Source organism: Salvelinus fontinalis, chromosome 29 (assembly GCF_029448725.1).
Source record: "Salvelinus fontinalis isolate EN_2023a chromosome 29, ASM2944872v1, whole genome shotgun sequence".
Taxonomy (NCBI): Eukaryota; Metazoa; Chordata; class Actinopteri; order Salmoniformes; family Salmonidae; genus Salvelinus; species Salvelinus fontinalis.
The window spans coordinates 19,743,190-19,764,546 of NC_074693.1; the positions used below are offsets into that span (position 1 = coordinate 19,743,190).

At 44.0% G+C, this 21,357-nt stretch overlaps 1 protein-coding gene across 1 annotated transcript in view; it reads right to left on the bottom strand.

Annotated features, from left to right (window-relative positions):
• The window catches only part of snx25 (sorting nexin 25), a 58,851-nt gene that overhangs the window by 30,929 nt on the left and 6,565 nt on the right, over nucleotides 1-21,357 (bottom strand). Inside the window, exons 3-7 of the mRNA XM_055888532.1 lie at nucleotides 19,586-19,802; nucleotides 13,676-13,848; nucleotides 11,311-11,497; nucleotides 2,565-2,635; nucleotides 1,196-1,386 (exon numbers count right to left, since the gene is read on the bottom strand). Of these exons, the coding sequence (XP_055744507.1) occupies nucleotides 1,196-1,386; nucleotides 2,565-2,635; nucleotides 11,311-11,497; nucleotides 13,676-13,848; nucleotides 19,586-19,802 (839 nt within the window). The remainder of the gene's footprint in view (nucleotides 1-1,195; nucleotides 1,387-2,564; nucleotides 2,636-11,310; nucleotides 11,498-13,675; nucleotides 13,849-19,585; nucleotides 19,803-21,357) is intronic.

Genomic DNA, 21,357 nt, shown 5'->3' on the forward strand with positions numbered 1-21,357 from the left:
CGGGCTGGGCGCAGTGCGCGCTAACCAAGGGGGGCCAGGTGCACGGTGTTTCCTCCGACACATTGGTGCGGCTGGCTTCCGGGTTGGAGGCGCACTGTGTTAAAGAAGCAGTGCGGCTTGGTTGGGTTGTGCTTCGGAGGACGCATAGCTTTCGACCTTCGTCTCTCCCGAGCCCGTACGGGAGTTGTAGCGATGAGACAAGATAGTAATTACTAGCGATTGGATACCACGAAAATTGGGGAGAAAAGGGGATAAAATTTATAAAAAATAAAATAAAAAAAATGACTACCAACCCGTAGCACTCACGTCTGTAGCCATGAAAGGCTGGTCATGGCTCACATCAACACCATCCTCACAGAAACCCTAGACCCACTCCAATTAGCATACCACCCCAACACATCCACAGATGACACAATCTCTATTGCACTCCACACTGCCCTTTCACACCTGGACAAAAGGAACACATACGTAAGAATGCTGTTCTACAGCTGCACCATCGAGCGCATCCTAATTGGTTGCGTCACCGCCTGGTATAGCAACTGCTCGGCATCCAACCGCAAAGCGCTACAGAGGGTAGAGCATACGGCTCAGTACATCACTGTGGCCAAGCTTCTTGCCATCCAGGACCTCTATACCAGGCGGTGTCAGAGGAAGGCCCTAAAAATTGCCAAAGACACCAGCCACCCTAGTCATAGACTGTTCTCTCTGCTACCACATGACAAGGAGTACCGGAGCACCAAGTCTAGGTCCAAAAGGCTTCTGATCAGCTTCTACCCCCAAGCTATAAGACTGCTGAACAGTTAATCAAATGGCTACCCAAACTATTTGCATTGACCCCGACCCCCCCCCTCCTTTTTTTTTACACTGCTGCTACTCTTTGTTTATCATCTATGCACTCCTACCTACATGTACATATTACCTATAAATAGCCTCGTTACTGTTATTTTATTGTGTTGCTTTTTTAAAAACTTTGTTTATTTAGTAAATATTTTCTTAACTGCATTGTTGGTTAAGGGCTTGTAAGTAAGCATTTCACCTGTTGTATTCAGCGCATGTAGCAATATCATTTTTTGTGATTAGAGAGTTGAGGGTTTTTTAGATTTAGAGGGTTTAGAGCAAAGGGACTGCAGACAGACTGACATAAACCCCAGCCAAACATCAACACTGGGCACTGTGTGTGTGTGTGTAGTCATACCCTCTGACTCTGGGGCCCCTCTCCCTCGTCCGTGCAGCCCTCCTCCTGCTGTTCGTAGTTGGGGCCTCCCAGGAGACGGATGCGTTTTTCACACTGCTTCTTGGCCACAGTCAGCTGGTTGATGTAGCGCTTCATGTTGCGTGCTCTGAGCAGGTCGGCCTTCATGGCTGCAGTCTCCTTCCCTTTACTGTCTGTAGGGACGAGTTGTCGGAGGACATCTTAGTATATTTAAAATATACGGTTGATCAGTTAAATACCTCCACCGAGGCCACAGATGCTTTAATCCAAAGATTTGATAGGTTAATCAAAGTGAACACCAAAGACAAAGGCACAGGACTTCAATTAGTCATGAGAGAAGAGATTCTTTATCAACCTTGTATTGAGACCAATAAAACTAGCTCCCTCAGACAGAGAGAACAACAGAACCCTGCAGGTCTCAGACAGACAGGAGATGGGACATGAATTCTTCAGATAAATTGACACGATTGAGTTCCACACCATCCCCATTACTGTGTTAGGATGATTCAGACAACTCATGTTACATCTATTTTCAACATGGCGTCTGTGGATGGACTAGAGGAGGGTGAATGAGAACATGATGCACTACGTTGTGGAGGAAACATCATCTGCCCTTCTACAAACATAACTCAATTTCCCCCCTGTACAGAGGTAATGAAAGCCTGGCTGGGAGGCAGATGGGGTGAGACAGAGGATCAAGTGAACAGCTTTTAGCTCACATTGGAGTTGCCACAATGTCTTTCTCATTCATCACATACAAATCATCCCCCCTCTTTCTCTGAATCGTATCGCTCAATTCATCTGAGAAAGGGTGAAGACTGACAACGGCAGCCTCTACTTTCTGCTGTGTGAGAGATCAGTCAGTGAATGACATTTAGCTTCCAGCCTGTCAGTTTCCAGTCCACTGCCCATCGCAGCTCGCTGAGAAAGAGAGAATATTAAAGTGTCGCAGCTTGCTGAGAGAGAAACATTTTAATGCATTCACTGGCTCAAAGAACCTTTGCCTCATAGGAAATTTCCGGTGAATTTCTCTGGATAATCACTGTGCCGACGCCTTGGTAACTGCCCAGCTGTCAATCATAGCTCTTAGTCATAGATGCAACATCAAACTCCATTGACATCAGAGCTGTTATATGCCTGGAACCGTACGCATAAAGCATCCCAGAGTAGGAGTGCTGATCTAGAATCAGTTTTCCTTTTTAGTTCACATTAAATAAGATTACATGGACAGGGGGGGACCTGATCCTAGATCAGCACTCCTACTCTTGATGCTTTGTGAATACGGTCTAGAACACAGCCTGTAGCTAAAGGTTGTTCACTAGAGGCAGTGGAGTTGTTGTTCATGGCCTACCTTTCTGTTTCTTCAGCTGGGGGAGGCTGCTGATGGTGGTGGCCTGAATGATCTCCACCACGATCTGGTACCTACAGAAGGAGAGAGAGGAAGAAGTTAGGAAGGGAGAAGAGACGGGAAGAACAAAAAGGAGTTGTTTCAGCTGGACTACCGTACCATTAGTATAATTGAAAACAGGACGTCATCCTGTAGGCCTGCCCAAAGAGCCACCCGTTACAATAGTAAGATGGATGTCATTTATGGTTAAGTATCAGAAGGTAGGAAAGCCATGGTGGTGCAGAGAACATTTAGTTTGAATTTCACATCCCAATTACAGGTGAAATAAGCCATTAAAGTGCCAATGAAACGATGACTCCAAGCAAGTAGAGATGACACCAATTGCAATCGTTTTGCGTTCTCACTGCCTCATACCATGCCTCGCCTCAAATGACCAGAGACGTCAAATAAATGTAATAGACTGCAGGGCCCCATAGAATGGTGTTGAATATTTAGCATGGAATATTGCTCCCTCTGGCACTCTCACAGACAGACTGGTTTGCATGTAATTACCTCATTGCAGTCAACTACAAGTAATGCTGAGGGTAGTTCAAGGCCATGTGACCTTGGATATGGGTAGATATGATTGGGATGATAACCATTGTATCCATCAGGAAATAATATTTGTGTCATACAGCATGTCATCTTAAGACTGACGTAGACACACATGCAACACGTCACTAACATTACATAGAGTATTAGCCATACAGTGCTTCATACATACAGTGCATTCGGAAACTATTCAGACCCCTTGACTTTTTCCACATTTTGTTACGTTACAGCCTTATTCTGAAATGGATTAAATAAAACATTTCTCATCTATCTACGCACAATACCCCATAATGACAAAGCAAAAACGGGTTTTTAGAAATACCTTATTTACATCATTCCCTTTGCTATGAGACTGGAAATTGAGCTCAGGTGCATCCTGTTCCTAATGAGCATCCTTCATCTGTTTCTACAACAGGCGTCCACTTGTGGTAAATTCAAATGGATTGGACATGATTTGGAAAGGCACACATCTGTCTACATAAAAAGAGCTCCGAGACAGGATTGTGTCGAGGCATAGATCTGGGGAAGGGTACCAAAAGACTTCTGCAGCATTGAAGGTCCCCAAGAACCCAGTGGCCTTCAGCATTCATAACTGGAAGAAGTTATGAACCACCAAGATTCTTCCTAGAGCTGGCAGCCCAGCCAAACTGAGCAATTGGGGGAGAAGGGTCTTGGTCAGGGAGGTGACCAAGAACCCAGTGGCCACTCTGAAAGAGCTCTAGAGTTTCTCTGTGGAAATAGAACCTTCCATGCCAAGCGTCACATCTGGAGGAAAGCTGGCACCACCCCTACTGTGAAGCATGGTGGTGGCAGCATCATGCTGTGGGGATGTTTTTCAGCAGCAGGAAATGGGAGACTAGTCAGGATCGAGGGAAAGATGAACGGAGCAAAGTACAGAGAGAACCTTGATGAAACCCTGCTCCAGAGCACTCAGGACCTCAGACTGGGGCGTCCTTGAGTGGCCCAGCCAGAGCCCGGACTTGAACATCTCTGGTGAGACCTGAAAATAGCTGTGCAGCAACACTCCCCATCCAACCTGACAGTGCTTGAGAGGATCTGCAGAGAAAAATGGGAGAAACTCCAAATACCCAAGAGGACTCAAGGCTGTAATCGCTTAATACATTAACAAAAAATTCTAAAAACCCGTTTTTGATTTGTCATTACGGGGTATTGACACAATACAGCACAAAATAGTCAGTGAAGGCATCATCAACCACTGCCTGTATGGGAACACTGTGTCCCAAATGGAACACTATTCCCTATATAGTAAAATACATTTAACCAGGGCCCAAGTCTCTGGTCAAAAGCAGTGGACTATATAGGGAATAGGCTGATTTAAATGATTCATTTACCATATTTTATAAATGTTTGCATTGAACTTGAAAACATGTCTGTTTTGAGTATATGTTGGCTAACCCCTGACCCATTTAAGCAATGTTTTGTCAATATTCACTGTTCTGCAACATATGCTTAAACAATTGAAGTATTTGCTGTGTATTACAGTGATATAAACACCCTTGTTTTAGAGACATGTTGTAGTGATAAGGGACGTTAGCTTTATAAAATGTTTTATTTTCCAATTCTATAAAAACATGCCAAAATGCTTAAAAAAAAATGAGCCCTGGAGCATTATAGTGGAATAAAACAGACCCAAAAGAAGTTGAGATTTGTATTACCGGTACATATTTGAATAAACAATCAAGGTGTTTAAACACTTGGACAATAGAAACAATTGTGATGTAAAACCCTCCTGTTACAGTGATGTAAAACCCCCGTTACAGTGATGACCACCGTTTTAGAGACCTGTTATACCGATAAACCCCTCCTGTTTTAGAGGCCTGTTACACTGATATAAAACCCTGTTCTTGATTCCCTGATAAAGCGCTTTGCTACAGTACATGTCATCTTACTGAAGCTCAGTTCCCATGGAAACCCAGCAGTAAGGTATACGGACAGGGCAGGTTCAGTGTAATTTAAGCTAGAGCTCTTCGTCATCAGTGGGCTTAAATATGGTTACATCTACCATGCTAAGCTAGCTCATTTAGCTGTCTGGATACTGCAATTATCTCGCAAGTGAAAAGCCTTATATCCAACAGGTAGCCTAGCGGTTAAGAGCGTTGGGCCAATAACAAAAAGTTCGCTGGTTCGAATCCGCCGATGTGCCCTTATGCAACGCACTTATCCCTAATTGCTCCTGTAAGTCGGCTCTGATAAAGAGCCTCTGTTAAATGCCTAAAAAGTAAATCCACTGGTTTAAACTGTTGGACACGGCAAGAGAACAAACACATTAGCCAAAATGATTTCCGTAACTGAGAATAAGATCAGACACCTCTGGTAAACAGACTACCAACAGTAGATACATATGAGTCATCCTTAGATAATGTAGCAGGCTGTCCTTGCAACATTTTAGCCAGCTGCTTAATACAAGAGAACATTGCCAAGGCTCAGAGTGCCTAAGAAAAAAATTGTTTACAATTGGATCAATATAGCTTCAAATTGGCAACGAAAGAAATAAAGGGTCTATATCTTGTGATTGATGTGGAGAACATGACTAGTTTTAACGATTAAAGCATATGAAATCGTTGCCTTTGAGAGTGCCATACAGAAAGATTGGACTGATCCACAGTTGTGATGGATCAGGTATTATAAGATGCTTTGCTGATTTATCATACACTAGTAACTACAGGGCATTCAATGGCTGCATCCCAAATGGCACCCTCATCCCTATAGAGTTCACTACCATAGGGCTCTGGTCAAAAGTAGCAGACGATTGGGAATAGGGTGCCATTTGGGATGTATACATCCGTCCTCTAATGCAGTTTCTGATCGTCATGCACACGGCAGGCTGAACACCAGCTGCATGCACAGCGCCTTCAGAAAGTATTTATACCCCTTGACTTATTCCACATCTTGTATTATAGCCTGAATTCAAAATGGATTCAATAAAAAAAAAAAATCTCACCCATCTGCACATAATACCCCATTATGACGAAGTAAAAACATGTTTAGAAATGTTTGCAAACTTAATTAAAATGAAATACAAAAATAATTTGCATAAGTATTCACACCCGAGTCAATACTTTGTAGAATACCTTTGGTGGTGATTGCAGCTTTGAGTCATCTTGGGTATGTCTGTATAAGCTTTGCACATCTGGATTTTCCCCCCATTCTTCATTGCATATTTTCTCAAGCTCTGTTAAGTTAGATGGGGAGCAGCGGTCACGTGCAGTGCTGTGGAGACTGTTGTCCTTCTGGCAGGTTCTCCTATCTCAGCCAAGGAACTCTGTAGTTCTGTCAGAGTGGTCGTTGGGTTCTTGGTCACCTCCCTGACAAAGGTCTTATTGCCCGGTTGCTCAGTTTGGTCAGACGGCCAGGTCTAGTCAGAGTTTGGGTAGTTCCATATTTTTTTTCTCAATTTCCCGATGGAGACCACTGTGCTCTTGGAAACGTTCAATACTTTACAAATTATTTTAAAACCTTCCCCAGATATATGCCTCATCACAATTCTCTCAGAACTACAGACAGTTTCTTGGACTGCATGGTATAGTTTCTGCTCTGACATGCACTGTCAACTGTGGGACCTTGTGTAGACATGTGTGTTTGTAAATCACATCCAAACAATTGAAACTGGTCACAGGTGGACTCCAATCAAGCTGTAGTGACATTTCAAGGATGATTAAAAAATGTATTAGATGCACCTGAGCTCAATTTGAAGTGTCATAGCAAATGGGGTGTGAATACTTACAGTTGGTCATTATGGGGTATTGTGTGTAAATGGGTAAGAAGTTCTTTATTAAAATTTGAATTCAGGCTGTAACAAAATCTGGAATAAGTCAAGGGGCATGAATACTTTCTGAAGGCACTGTATTTATGTATGCATGTACACTGAGTGTAAAAAACATTAGCAACACCATCCTAATATTGAGCTGCAACCCCCTTTTACCCTCAGAACAGCCTGAATTCGTCAGGGCATGGACTCTACAAGGTGTCAAAAGTGTTCCACAGGGATGCTGGCCCATGTTGACTCCAACGCTTCCCACAGTTGTGTCAAGTTGGCTGGATGTCATTTGGGTGGTGGAAGTTTCCTGTGTGCGAGTATGAAACTCAGCAGCGTTGCAGTTCTTGATACAAACAAGTGCGCCTGGCACCTTCTACCATACTCTGTTCGAAGGCACTTAAATATTTTGTCTGGCCCATTCACCCTCTGAATGGCACACATACAATACAGCTCTCAAATTGTCTCAAAGCTTAAAAATAATTATTTAACCGGTGTGTGCGCACACACACACACACTTCGGAAACTATTCAGACCTCTTAACAAAATGTGGAAAAAGTTACGGTATTCTAAAATGTATTTATTTATTTTTAAATATCCTCAATCTACACACAATACCCCATAATGACAAAGCGAAAACAGGTTCAGACATTTTTGTAAATGTATAAAAATACGTAAATAAGGTCTTTTTGTTGTAAGTATTCAAACCCTTTGCTTTGAGACTTGAAATTGAGCTGAGGTGCATTCTGTTTCCATTGATCATCCTTAAGATGCATCTACAACTTGGAGTCAACCTGTAGAAAGGCACACACCTGTCTATATAAAGTCCCACAGTTGACAGTGCACATCAGAGCAAAAATCAAGCAGGACAGAGTTCCTTTGTCTAGTGTCTGTGTTCTTTTTCCCCATCTTAATGTTTTCTTTTTATTGGCCTGTCTGCCTAGAAGGCCAGCATCCCGGAGTCGCCTCTTCACTGTTGACTTTGAGACTGGTGTTTTGCGGGTTCTATTTAATGAAGCTGCCAGTTGAGGACTTGAGGCGTCTGTTTCTCAAACTAGACACTAATGTACTTGTCCTCTTGCTCAGTTGTGCACCGGGGCCTCCCACTCCTCTTTCTATTCTGGTTAGAGCCAGTTTGCTCTGTTCTGTGAAGGGAGTAGTAAACAGCGTTGCACCAGATCTTCAGTTTCTTGGCAATTTCTCGCATGGAATAGCCTTCATTTCTCAGAACAAGAATAGACTGACGAGATTCAGAAGAAAGTTCTTTGTTTTTGGCCATTTTGAGCCTGTAATCGAACCCACAAATGCTGATGCTCCAGACAATCAACAAGTCTAAAGGACAGTTTTATTGCTTCTTTAATCAGAACAACCGTTTTCAGCTGTGCTAACATAATTGCAAAAGTGTTTTCTAATGATCAATTAGCCTTTTAAAATGCTAAACTTGGATTAGCTAACACAACATGCCATTGGAACACAGGAGTGATGGTTGCTGATAATGGGAAATTACGCTTATGTAGATATTCCATAAAATCTGGCGTTTCCAGCTATAAGTCATTTACAACATTAACAATATCTACACTGTATTTCTGATCAATTTGATGTCATTTTAAAAATGGACAAAAAAAAAAAAGTGCTTTTCTTTCAAAATCAAGGACATTTCTAAGTGACCCCAAACTTTTGAACGGTAGTGTATGTATGGACACTGAGTGTACAAAACATTAGGAAAACATGCTCTGTCCATGAGACGGACCAAGTGAAAGCTATGATCCCTTATGACCCAGCCAGCCAGCCAGCGTCGCGGTGTTAGGTCGACAGGCTGACCCAGCCAGCCAGCCAGCGTCGCGGTGTTAGGTCGACAGGCTGACCCAGCCAGCCAGCCAGCGTCGCGGTGTTAGGTCGACAGGCTGACCCAGCCAGCCAGCCAGCGTCGCGGTGTTAGGTCGACAGGCTGACCCAGCCAGCCAGCCAGCGTCGCGGTGTTAGGTCGACAGGCTGACCCAGCCAGCCAGCCAGCGTCGCGGTGTTAGGTCGACAGGCTGACCCAGCCAGCCAGCCAGCGTCGCGGTGTTAGGTCGACAGGCTGACCCAGCCAGCCAGCCAGCGTCGCGGTGTTAGGTCGACAGGCTGACCCAGCCAGCCAGCCAGCGTCGCGGTGTTAGGTCGACAGGCTGACCCAGCCAGCCAGCCAGCGTCGCGGTGTTAGGTCGACAGGCTGACCCAGCCAGCCAGCCAGCGTCGCGGTGTTAGGTCGACAGGCTGACCCAGCCAGCCAGCCAGCGTCGCGGTGTTAGGTCGACAGGCTGACCCAGCCAGCCAGCCAGCGTCGCGGTGTTAGGTCGACAGGCTGACCCAGCCAGCCAGCCAGCGTCGCGGTGTTAGGTCGACAGGCTGACCCAGCCAGCCAGCCAGCGTCGCGGTGTTAGGTCGACAGGCTGACCCAGCCAGCCAGCCAGCGTCGCGGTGTTAGGTCGACAGGCTGACCCAGCCAGCCAGCCAGCGTCGCGGTGTTAGGTCGACAGGCTGACCCAGCCAGCCAGCCAGCGTCGCGGTGTTAGGTCGACAGGCTGACCCAGCCAGCCAGCCAGCGTCGCGGTGTTAGGTCGACAGGCTGACCCAGCCAGCCAGCCAGCGTCGCGGTGTTAGGTCGACAGGCTGACCCAGCCAGCCAGCCAGCGTCGCGGTGTTAGGTCGACAGGCTGACCCAGCCAGCCAGCCAGCGTCGCGGTGTTAGGTCGACAGGCTGACCCAGCCAGCCAGCCAGCGTCGCGGTGTTAGGTCGACAGGCTGACCCAGCCAGCCAGCCAGCGTCACGTGTTAGGTCGACAGGCTGACCCTGCCAGCCAGCGTCGCGGTGTTAGGTCGACAGGCTGACTTAATAAAATAGAGCCTGCACATTCACAAGCTCCACCACGTACCTTATTCACTAACATAAGCTCCACCTTGTACCTTTATTCACTAACACAAGCTCCACCACGTACCTTTATTCACTGACACAAGCTCCACCTCGTACCTTATTCACTAACACAAGCTCCACCACGTACCTTATTCACTAACACAAGCTCCACCACGTACCTTTATTAACTAACAAACAATGTTTAGATCCTACAAGAATCTTCGTCAGGTTGGCATGGCTCATAAGAGTGTGGCGCTGGAGGGAGGGAGTAATGACTGTAGCCTGCAGGAGAGCTGAACACCAAGAGGAGGTAAAGCATCCTGATCCGAGGCTGCAGCCAGGGATTGTTTTGGTCCTAGTGTCATTTCATGAAAAGCTGCGCTGTATGTCAATGACAGAGAAACACAGGGCTGTGACAAGGGGAGAGGGAATCACGAATGAGGCTGTCAGACAGGAGAGCTCTCTATGCTTAGGGACACAGAGAAGCAGGTATATAGAGGCTCACAAACACACAGGTTTGTCACTCAGGGTGGCTTAAGGTGAGTAGTGCTCAGCAATTAAATTACATTTAGTTTTTTAAATAACTAATTGACCGAAGTTGCTTTAATTATTTGAATTCCATTTAGTTTGGGCTTTTTTCTGTGTGCTCAACGCACCTTTTGTCTAGAGAGATCTCTCTGGGACATGTTGTCCAACTCATCATAGTTAAGCTCAGAAAACATGGTAATTAACTACAATGACCAGAATCCATTGCGCCTACAGCTGCCTGTTCTCATTGGTTCTTGCTGGGCAAGCATGCCTGTGGGGGCGGCAGACAGATACAGCGGTTGTTAGGCATCTCTACCCAACAATACATCTAATTGATTGATAGTTGTTATTTAGCAGTTTTAAAAAGTATGACTTATCTACTTTGAAGTACTACTGAAATAGTGTTTGTCGTCAGACAGCAGGCAGCTAGCCAGGATGACTCCATTGATGACTCTTTTGGGAGCACTGAGATAAAAGGCTGTCTGGCTGATACTGCCTGAGCATAGATGAGATGATGACTTGGAATAAAATAACTAACATACACAACTGAAATATTTTATTAAAGTATTGTGAATAAATTGTGGTTAGAGCCTAATAAGTGATAGTAAAGCGCAGTCACTCACTACCATCTTGTTTTGTGCTGTTACAGCATTGAACCCACATAATGCATGTATTGTTTAAAACATTTAAATTGATAATAATAAAAATAAAATAAAAAACACAAACCGACGGGCTTCAAAAAGCACTAATCTCTCAGCACTAAAGGGGAGAGACGGTGTGACGTGTTGGTATGATGACGCACGCAAGTCGAGGTGACACGAGACAGCGTGGTTGAGGTGTACGTGTCGGCATGGCTAATGAGAAAACTGGAGATCTTCTGTGTCAGTCAGGACATCGACACACATACGAGCCACACGCAGAAGCACTAGTAGGAGGAGGGTTGGGGAGGGTTCTGTCCGTACCTGAGCTGTTTGAGGAAGTCGATGTCTGAGGAGGAGCTGATGAGCTTGATGAACTCCTCGTAGGACGGGGCGTAGGTATAGGCCTTCTTGTGGTGCTCGTTGAGCTGTTCGCGGTGCTCCAGCTGAGAAAGCAGCATAAGGTTCAGGAAGTCTGGGTCACTCAGCACCTCCACCAGCGGCTTCAGCACTGCACACACACACAGTAGAAAACAGGCTTATAGTGTGGCATGCTCCAGCTTAATCATTTAGACACACACACACGAGAACTAGCTAATATTGTAAAGTGACATCCTCTGACACAAGCACAAACTAAAGAGCCATTGAATGTAAAAGCCTCCTCTCTTCCTCAACCACACACTATCCTGGATTACCTTTATTACAATGGCATGTCTGGACTGCCTTCAGATATCACTGGCTATCTTAGTGGGCTTCTTCACATTTCATTTTTATGGAGGAGATAAATGTTTTATAAGGGAAGGGGTGACTCATACATGCTTACGCAAGAAGCCGTAAACAGCTGAACAGGTAAAGGCTGGCAGGCAGTAGGCCAGGGCTATGTCCAAAATGTCTCCCTTTTCACTATATAATGCATTGCTTTTGACCAGGGCCCATAAGGAGTGCACTTTGTAGAGCAGGGATTCCCCCCCCTTGCACCAAACCTGCAAACATTTCTGAGTGCTGTGCTGCTGTGATGCAAAGCAAACTATCAGATTCCTCACACATAGCTGGTGGAATGGCTTTCTAAATGGTGATTTCATAGATAATCTCTGGCAAATGGAATCAGATTGGCCACTCCAGGCAGCCCCCAGCCTTGGTACAGAGGGCAGCGGTCAGTACATTTCCCCAAACTTCACCCTCTCTGGTTGTGTACAAAATGGCACCCTATTTCCTACAGAGTGCACTACTTTTGAACAATGCCCTATGCACTGTTCAAAAGTAGTGCACTACATTGGAAATAGGGTGCCATTTGGGAGGTACACCTCTCTACATCCAGTCAGTCCTCCATGGAAACCCATAGAAGTACTAGAGCCTGGTTGAGCTCAGTTAGATTTAATTTCTTGAACAAAGGGACATTGTATTCTATCCTCAAATCGTATCACTTTGATGTGAGATCAAATAAAATAAACAAATTACAAAAAATGAACAAATGCCCCCCTAAAACTGATAACATGTGAAACAATAGCATTGAAATCTGATAACATCTGACTAATGTCGAGCAGCACTAATGTCGAGCAGTAACGTTGAGCATTTTGGATGCTCTTAAAACAGAACCTCACCAACACCATGACAGGAGAGTGGAGGTATAACAGAACCTCACCAACACCATGACAGGAGAGTGGAGGTATAACAGAACCTCACCAACACCATGACAGGAGAGTGGAGGTATAACAGAACCTCACCAACACCATGACAGGAGAGTGGAGGTATAACAGAACCTCACCAACACCATGACAGGAGAGTGGAGGTATAACAGAACCTCACCAACACCATGACAGGAGAGTGGAGGTATAACAGAACCTCACCAACACCATGACAGGAGAGTGGAGGTATAACAGAACCTCACCAACACCATGACAGGAGAGTGGAGGTATAACAGAACCTCACCAACACCATGACAGGAGAGTGGAGGTAAAAAAAACGGTGTAAATCTAACATGTTCAGTACCTTGAAGGAGGGATGTTGCTAAGTAACGGTGGTAATGAAGATATAATTAGGGGTCTGGAAGTATATTTTTGTCATCCATCTGTGCCTGCAAGATAAACAAAATCGCCCCCACACCTTCTTGACAGCCCATTTAGCTCTGCCTCCTTGGTCTGCAGTCAGGCAGCCTTCACTGCTATTAACAGAACCACATCTGTGATGGCACAGCAAGTCAGTTCACAAGTAAGTAAAACCCTGTTGTGAAACAGTCTTTTCTGATTGGTGTTGCCTTTTGCTTTTCCATATGGCATCACATGACGTCTTCAGAGACAGTCTAGAGTCATTAATATTTTAACACCAGCAACTATCTGGTTGTTCCCTGTTGTTTTTTGGTTAGTACAGCGAGAAGCATGCGAGAGCATTTCCCCTCCTCCTAACAGCATAAATACAGTAGCTGACAAGTCATTCAGTTTGAGCTCTGGCACATCATCCAGCCCACATCATTGCTCATCATGCCAGTGTTGCATGAAATAGATTTCCAATTCACTGCGTAAGGGTGCCATTTGGAACACAATTTCCCATAGGTTTTGGGCCCTGGTCAAAAGTAGTGCATAATAAAGGGTATAGGGTGCAATTTGGGACGCATAGTGAATCAGTCCCTGTGTTGAATGAATAATGGATGAGCTTTAGAGAGAGGACGGTGTGTCCCTGGCTGTCTGTGTACCTTTGGTGGTGATAACCTCCACTAGAACCACGCGCAGGCTGTAGGAGCGGGCGTCTCGTGTGGGCAGCAGGCACAGCATGAGCAGGCGGGCACAGCAGCGCAGGAACCGTAGCTCCTCCTCAGGGCTCTGCAGACACTGGTGAAGGGGGAAGGGCTTGGGCAACTCCTCCTGCCTGGGAGAGGGGGGGGGGTTAGAGAAGGGTGGGGCTCATCACAGAGCACACCCTGCTGTCTCCTACATTAACTTTTTTGTTCTGCACACTACAGAGGAGCGTTTCCTTACTGCACAGGCAATGCCAGTATCTTTGTGTAAGCTGATTACTGCTGATAAACTTAGACAAATCAATGGAATTAATTGTAGCGCTTAGTTTTTCCCCCCCAATCGGACTCCAAGCAGGATAAAGGCTGGTCAGCCACCAGAGATTTGGTATTCAGCTTTAGAGGGCAATCTGTCCTCATGACATATCTCTGTACAGAGATGCTGGAGAGAACATAGTTGATACTGATCCATACTGCAGTCACAGCTCTTTCATTTTAATGAGGCATGACACCAGGCATGACATAAGTGTGCATTTACTGGAAAGCCTACATACAGAAGTGTGCTTTGAACAAAACACACTCACCCCTACTTAAGACTATCCATTCACTATGATGGGTTTGTCAAAGTGAGCATCATCTTTGTGTAAATAAAGCTGCAGTCTTAAAAAAGACAAGTGACAAACCCATCATAGAACAATGTCATGGGAGCTCTGGGGGGGCAGGGAACTCTGGGGGGGCAGATGTATCTGTCATGACGTTGCCTGTTTAGGTACATAAAGCCCATCCCCCTCTCCCTGCCACTCCCTGCCTCCCCCTTTCCTCCTTCAACCCATGCTGTGGTCACAGAGAGACGTCGTAAATTCCTGAGAATCTCCTCATGGCCAAACAGGGGTAAAGGGTAAACAGGACAGAGGGTTTTATTCCACCTCACAGAACTTGAGGTACGAACAGATTTCATGTTCCTGCAAAAGTATTAAAGATCGGTGAAGATTCCAGCTATTAACCGGTCCGTTTGTCACAATGTGGGAAACTCATGGGAGACTGTGTGGCTACATTACCATACCGCTGTTTGTATAATAACCTCAGATATGAGGTTTACATCTGTTTGTTGTATAAAATAAATGAGTGAGTATGATACTGTTTGTATAATTGTGTAATATGATTTTGGACTGTTTAATGAAGAAAAATACAAATCCCTTTTGATTTGAACTAAATCCGAGGACCCGCCCCTGAGCCAGTTGGGTCAGACATCCTGGGACAGCCCCTCTCTGCAATTCCGATTAAAACCCAACTCTGAGAAATTATCAGTAGACCATGTTTTTTCTCCATAGGAGGAGAACAAAGGTTAAGTACCATTGCTGAATCTTTAACCATACCACGTGGTTAAACTCCTAGACGAATAAGAACACGTCTTTGATATTGACTACTAGTCTGCAGCTAGGAATTCGGTATCATTGAACGCGAAGAAAGACAACCGCCGAAACATTCATTCTATAACGAATGTCACTCTGAACTATCCACAATAACCAAGACAGAAGAATCAACAGAAACAAACTTTTCTCCAGCGATCAAGACGACACACTGAGCGTAAATAAATATATATATATTGATTGCAATTGTTCCCGAAGGAGTGAGCGTTCATGTGTAAAGGATTAGCATGTCAATTGTTATAATTATGGACTCTGTAGTGACTTCTTAGTCGAACACAATTTTCCCTTTGTCTAACAAGCCGCCATGCCGGTTCAGCCCACTAGGGCATATTTCTCCCATCATTTCATGTAAATATTTTAAGTTTGTTTGTTTATGCATTTCTGTGAATTACTTAGTTAGTAATAAATAAATGATTTAAGACAATTGATGTATGGATGACTCATAGTGAAGACTGGGTTCGTGCAGATAACCAACAATTTACGACGTTTGGATGAGACTAACGTGAGGTAAAATAAATAAATCATTAATCAGAAGACTATTGATCAGATATGAAAATATCTGAAAGATTATATTGGGAAATTATAACTTTGTTATCTGACTACTTTCCCTGGTGCTCCCAAATTCATAGTTAATTAGTTACGTTATTATTTAGTTGATCGCGTAATAACTAATTACAGAGAATCTTTGAAAAAACTATAAGTCTTCAATTTAATGATAGCAAAGACATATCTCAGCAGTTTTGGTCAGTGCATCTGAAACAAGCTGGGAAAGAACTGCATCCACTGTGCTAAATAATGAGCAGCATCTCCAGCTGGAAGTCTTTGGGCGAGAAGGACTGACTGGCTGAACTTCTGAAAAGCCTCATTTAAAGTTCAAGAGGGACCTCTGACATGACACAGACTGCTAGAGTAGCTCTGTCTGAACAGAGAAAATGTGGCACTGGCAACATACAAAATACATTATTATACCCCATAATACACAATATTAATCTAGCACAGGAAGATTACACAATGGATGCATCCCAAACGGCATCCAATAAAACTATCAGTTGATGGATGAGGACCACTTTCTTCCTTCTTTCAAAGTCAATGTGAGATGCAGAGCCAGAGACACACACAGTACAGAAACCAAGGGAAGCAGCTTGCTCACTGTGGACCCTACCTGCTCAAAGTCTTTCCAAATAGTGACATTTGCTCTAAATTCCAACAGGTTACCTAGCTGAGAGCAGAGTCCCTGCTTCAATGTTGACTGTTTGGAACTGGCCTACTGTTAAAATGTATCTAATGGATTGCTTATAGAAAATAATATCTTAATTGGTTGCTTCACTGTATTGTAAGTAACACTATGCATTTCGGGAGCTAAATGAACTGACAGACAGTCACAAGTGAGTAACTTATTTTAAAAAGGCATAATGAACACATTTAAATTGTTTTTTATGACTTCCGCTGCTCAGACAGTACAGGGCATTCGGAAAGTATTCAGACCCCTTGACTTTTTCCACATTTTGTTATGTTACAGCCATATTCTAAAATTGATCAGATTGTGTGTCCACCCTTAAATCTACACACAATACTCCATAATGACGACGCAATTTTTTTTTAATCACATTTACATAAGAATTCAGACCCTTTACTCAGTACTTTGTTGAAGCACCTTTGGCAACGATTACTTGAGTATGATGCTACAAGCTTGGCACACCTGTATTTTGTGAGTTTCTCCCATTCTTCTCTGCAGTTCCTCAAGCTCTGTCAGGTTGGATGGGGAGTGTCGCAGCACAGCTATTTTCTGGTCTCTACAGACTCTTCCTACAGTTGGATCCGGTTAAAGTCCAGGCTCTGGCTGGGCCACTCAAGGACATTCAGAGACTTGTCCCGAAGCCACTCCTGCGTTGTCTTGGCTATGTGCTTCGGGTCGTTGTCCTGATGGAAGGTGAACCTTTGCCCCAGTCTGAGGTTCTGAGAGCTCTGGAGCAGATTTTCATCAAGGATCTCTGTACTTTGCTCTGTTCATCTTTCCCTCGATCATGACTAGTCTCCCAGTCCCTGTCACTGAAAAACATCCCTACAGCATGATGCTGCCACCACCATGCTTCACCTTAGGGATGGTGCCAGGTTTCTTCCAGAGGAGATGCTTGGCATCCAGGCCAAAGAGTTCAATCTTGGTTCCATCAGACCAGAGAATCTTGTTTCTCACAGTCAGAGTCCTTTAGGTGCCTTTTGGCAAACTCCAAGCAGGCTGTCATGTACCTTTTACTAAGGAGTTGCTTCCATCTGGCCAGTCTACCATAAAGGCCTGATTGGTGGAGTTATGCAGAGATGGCTGTCCTTCTGGAAGGTTCTCCCATCTCCACAGAGGAACTCCGGAGCTCTGTCAGAGTGACCATCGGGTTCTTGGTCACCTCCCTGATAGCCCAGCTCTAGGAAGAGTCTTGGTGGTTCCAAACTTCTTCCATTTAAGAATGATGGAGGCCACTGTGTTCGTGGGGATCTTCAATGCCGGAAAAATTGTTTTGTACCCTTCCCAGATCTGTGCCTCGACACAATCCTGTCTCGGAGCTCTACGGACAATTCCAACCAACCTAATGGCCTGATTTTTGCTCTGACGTGCACTGTCAACTGTGGAACCTTATATAGACAGTTGTGTGCCTTTCCAAATCATGTCCAATCAATTAAAATTTACCACAGGTGGACTCCAAGTTGTAGAAACATCTCAAGGATGATTAATGGAAACAGGATGCACCTGAGCTCAAATTCAAGTCTCATAGCAAAGGGTCTGAATACTTATGTAAATAAGGTATGTTTTTTATTTGTAATACATTTTCAAAAAAAATTGAACAACCTGTTATCACTTTGTCATTATGGGATATTGTGTGTAGATTGAGGAGGACATGTGTTTTTATTCAATCCATTTTAGAACAAGGCTGTAACGTAATTTTTTGGGGGGAAAAGTCAAGGGGTCTGAATACTTTCCCCATTTCCCTGTCTGTCCTTGCTTTCCTATGAGTGAGCTCCACTTCTACGTGTACATATCCGGGGCAAATGGAACAGAGACTGTACAGTATCGTAAACACTGACCAGTAGCTCATCCCTTACGGTTGAAAACGGCAGATTTTGTCATTGATAAGCAACAAAATTGGAACACAGTGGCTGTAAAGTAACATGCTATACATGACGCCAGAGGTCACGTTCTCTGCTTCACAGGGATGCATGGGTTTTGACTGATAGAATCAACAGTAATTGTGTGACGGTGGGGACGCAGGGCTGTGTTTCAAACAAAAAACTACACGTGCACTTGCTTCTGTTCATCAATGGCAAAGCTAGTAGAGCTTAAAAAAAGCACCTGATAGCTGAAAGCTCTTTCCTTGAGTCATAAAAGCTCATTGAAATGACTTAGGAACTGTTCAGTTTGAAGAGGTCTGTGGCAACTTGGATACACCTCACACTCAAACCCTTGTTATCGTTTTTCTCATCTTGCACCTACTCCAAAAAGTACTTTCAGATTTTGTTATTGACAAATGCTGTGAAAAGTACATTAAATGTAAAATACACATAAAATCAGTGTAATGTTTGGTTAAAGTCTTGTGAACTGCTGTGTCCTGATAATTTCCCCATAATCTCCAAAGTGTTCTCTTTCAATTGCTACCATGGTCATGCATATGCTTTTTATAGTTTACATCTGGCCCAATTCATATTGTGACGACCTTCCCACTGTGTCTTCCGTATTCTTTCTCTTGTTTTCCTTATTAGGATGTCGGCTGAGGGAGCAGGGAAGGCCGTCAGCGACATGGGACACACCTGGGCTCTCTCCATGCAGACACACTGTTGGATTTTGGTTGTGGCATTTTTGTGGCCGTTTGTTTGCTTTGGCACCTTTCAACACCCCTCATTATCACATTAATGTACGCAACCACTCACTTACGCTACTGATTACTGACGACACACACCATAGTTAATTGTATTTACGTTACTTCAGTTAATAAATATATTTTTTGTTATTCCTAATCTCCACGTTGTCTCCCTTTTTGTTATGGACTTCGAGCCGGTTCGTGCCCATATCCAATTTCCAAAGGGGTTAACCAAACAGCTAAAACAGTCAGACAGTGAAGAAGCATCCTCTCCAGTCCAGTAGCATAAGTTTTAGTAAGAACCCTGTCCCGAGCTTTGCTCCATGGCCACAAACTAAAATAAGCAAGGCTGCTCTCCTTTCCTGAGGAAAGTGGGAAGCTGGGTAATGCCGAGTATTACAGAGTGAGGATGACCACCTCTATATTCTCACCAGACCAGAGAGGCCCATGTTAGGGCCCCTGAACCTCTCCTCTAGCCTGCTGCTTGCTCCCAGATCGGTTTGTGCTGTCCTAACTCCTATGGTTGTCAAACCAACATGACTTGGCAAGACAGCACAAACAGATCTCCTCCTCCTCCCACACACACACTCCTATACCTGGTATTGGCCGTCTTGAGGTCACAGAAGTGTGCATGGAGAGTCTTGACGGTGTCATTGCAGACCACGTTGACCATGTCGACGTCTGCCAGGCGGCCCCGCAGCTGCTTGGCCATCTCCCAGAAGTCCTCTGACAGCATCTGGTAGAGCTGTCCCTCGTCGCGGCTCAGCGGCACATACCACGACAGGACATAGTCCCTGTAGCTGTAGTCAAACACTGGAGAAACAGAGAAGACGTGGTTGGTACACTGCTTGGCAAAATACAGGGTAAATTTAAGCAGAAGCATCAATAGAAATCTCTGCTGCTAAAGGGTAGCAAAACTCTGAAGTCTCTGTTCGGCCACAATCCGTCTTTATTTCACGGTGTAGGTTTACATTAAGACTGGATCATGTTGGACCATCAGCCCCACCTCCTATTCTTACTCAATCCTAGCCTAGTACATCAGCCACTAATAGCTAGCTAATGCTTACTAGGTACGATTGGAAACATTGCTGTGTGCTCATTTGGATATGGTCCTTTCAGAGCCTCACCAAGCCGTAATGTTAAATAGAATTACATTTGACATTACTCTACCGGTTCCTCTGGTTAAACCAACTTATCAACACGTTGGTAGTGGGTTCACATTTCTAGTAGAGGTCGACCGATTATGATATATATATATAATAATAATAATAATAATAATAATGACAACTATAACAATACTGAATGAACACTTATTTTAACTTAAAAAAATAAATATATTTAGTCTCAAATAAATAATGAAACATGTTCAATTTGGTTTAAATAATGCAAAAACACAGTGTTGGAGAAGAAAGTAAAAGTGCAATATGTGCCATGAAAAAAAGTTAACGTTTAAGTTCCTTGCTCAGAACATGAGAACATATGAAAGCTGGTGGTTCCTTTTAACATGAGTCTTCAATATTCCCAGGTAAGAAGTTTTAGGTTGTAGTTATTATTGGACTATTTCTCTCTACCATTTGTGTTTCATATACCTTTGACTATTGGATGTTCTTATAGCCACTATAGTATTGCCAGCCTAATCTCAGGAGTAGATAGGCTTGAAGTCCTAAACAGCGCAATGCTTGAAGCACAGCGAAGAGCTGCTGGCAAATGCAGGAAAGTGCTGTTTTAATGAGTGCTTACGAGCATGCTGCTGCCTACCACCGCTCAGTCAGACTGCTCTATCAAATCATAGACTTAATTATAATATAATAACACAGAGAAATACGAGCCTTCGGTCATTAATATGGTAAAATCCGGAAACTATCATTTCAAAAACAAAAGGTTTATTCTTTCAGTGAAATACCGAACCGTTCCGTATTTTATCTAACAGGTGGCATCCCTAAGTCTAAATATTGATGTTACATTGCACAACCTTCAATGTTAAGTCATAATTATGTACAATTCTGGCAAATTAATTACGGTCTTTTTAGGAAGAAATGGTCTTCACACAGTTCGCAACGAGCCAGGCGGCCCAAACTGCTGCATATACCCTGACTCTGCTTGCACAGAACACAAGAGAAGTGACACAATATTCCCTAGTTAAAAAGAAAAAATCATGTTATAGGCAACATTAACTAAATATGCAGGTTTAAAAATATATACTTGTGTATTGATTTTAATAAAGACATTGATGTTTATGGTTAGGTACATTTGTGCAACGACAGTGCTTTTTTCGCAAATGCGCTTGTAAAATCATCACCCGTTTGGCGAAGTAGGCTGTGATTCGATGATAAATTAACAGGCACCGCATTGATTATATGCAACACAG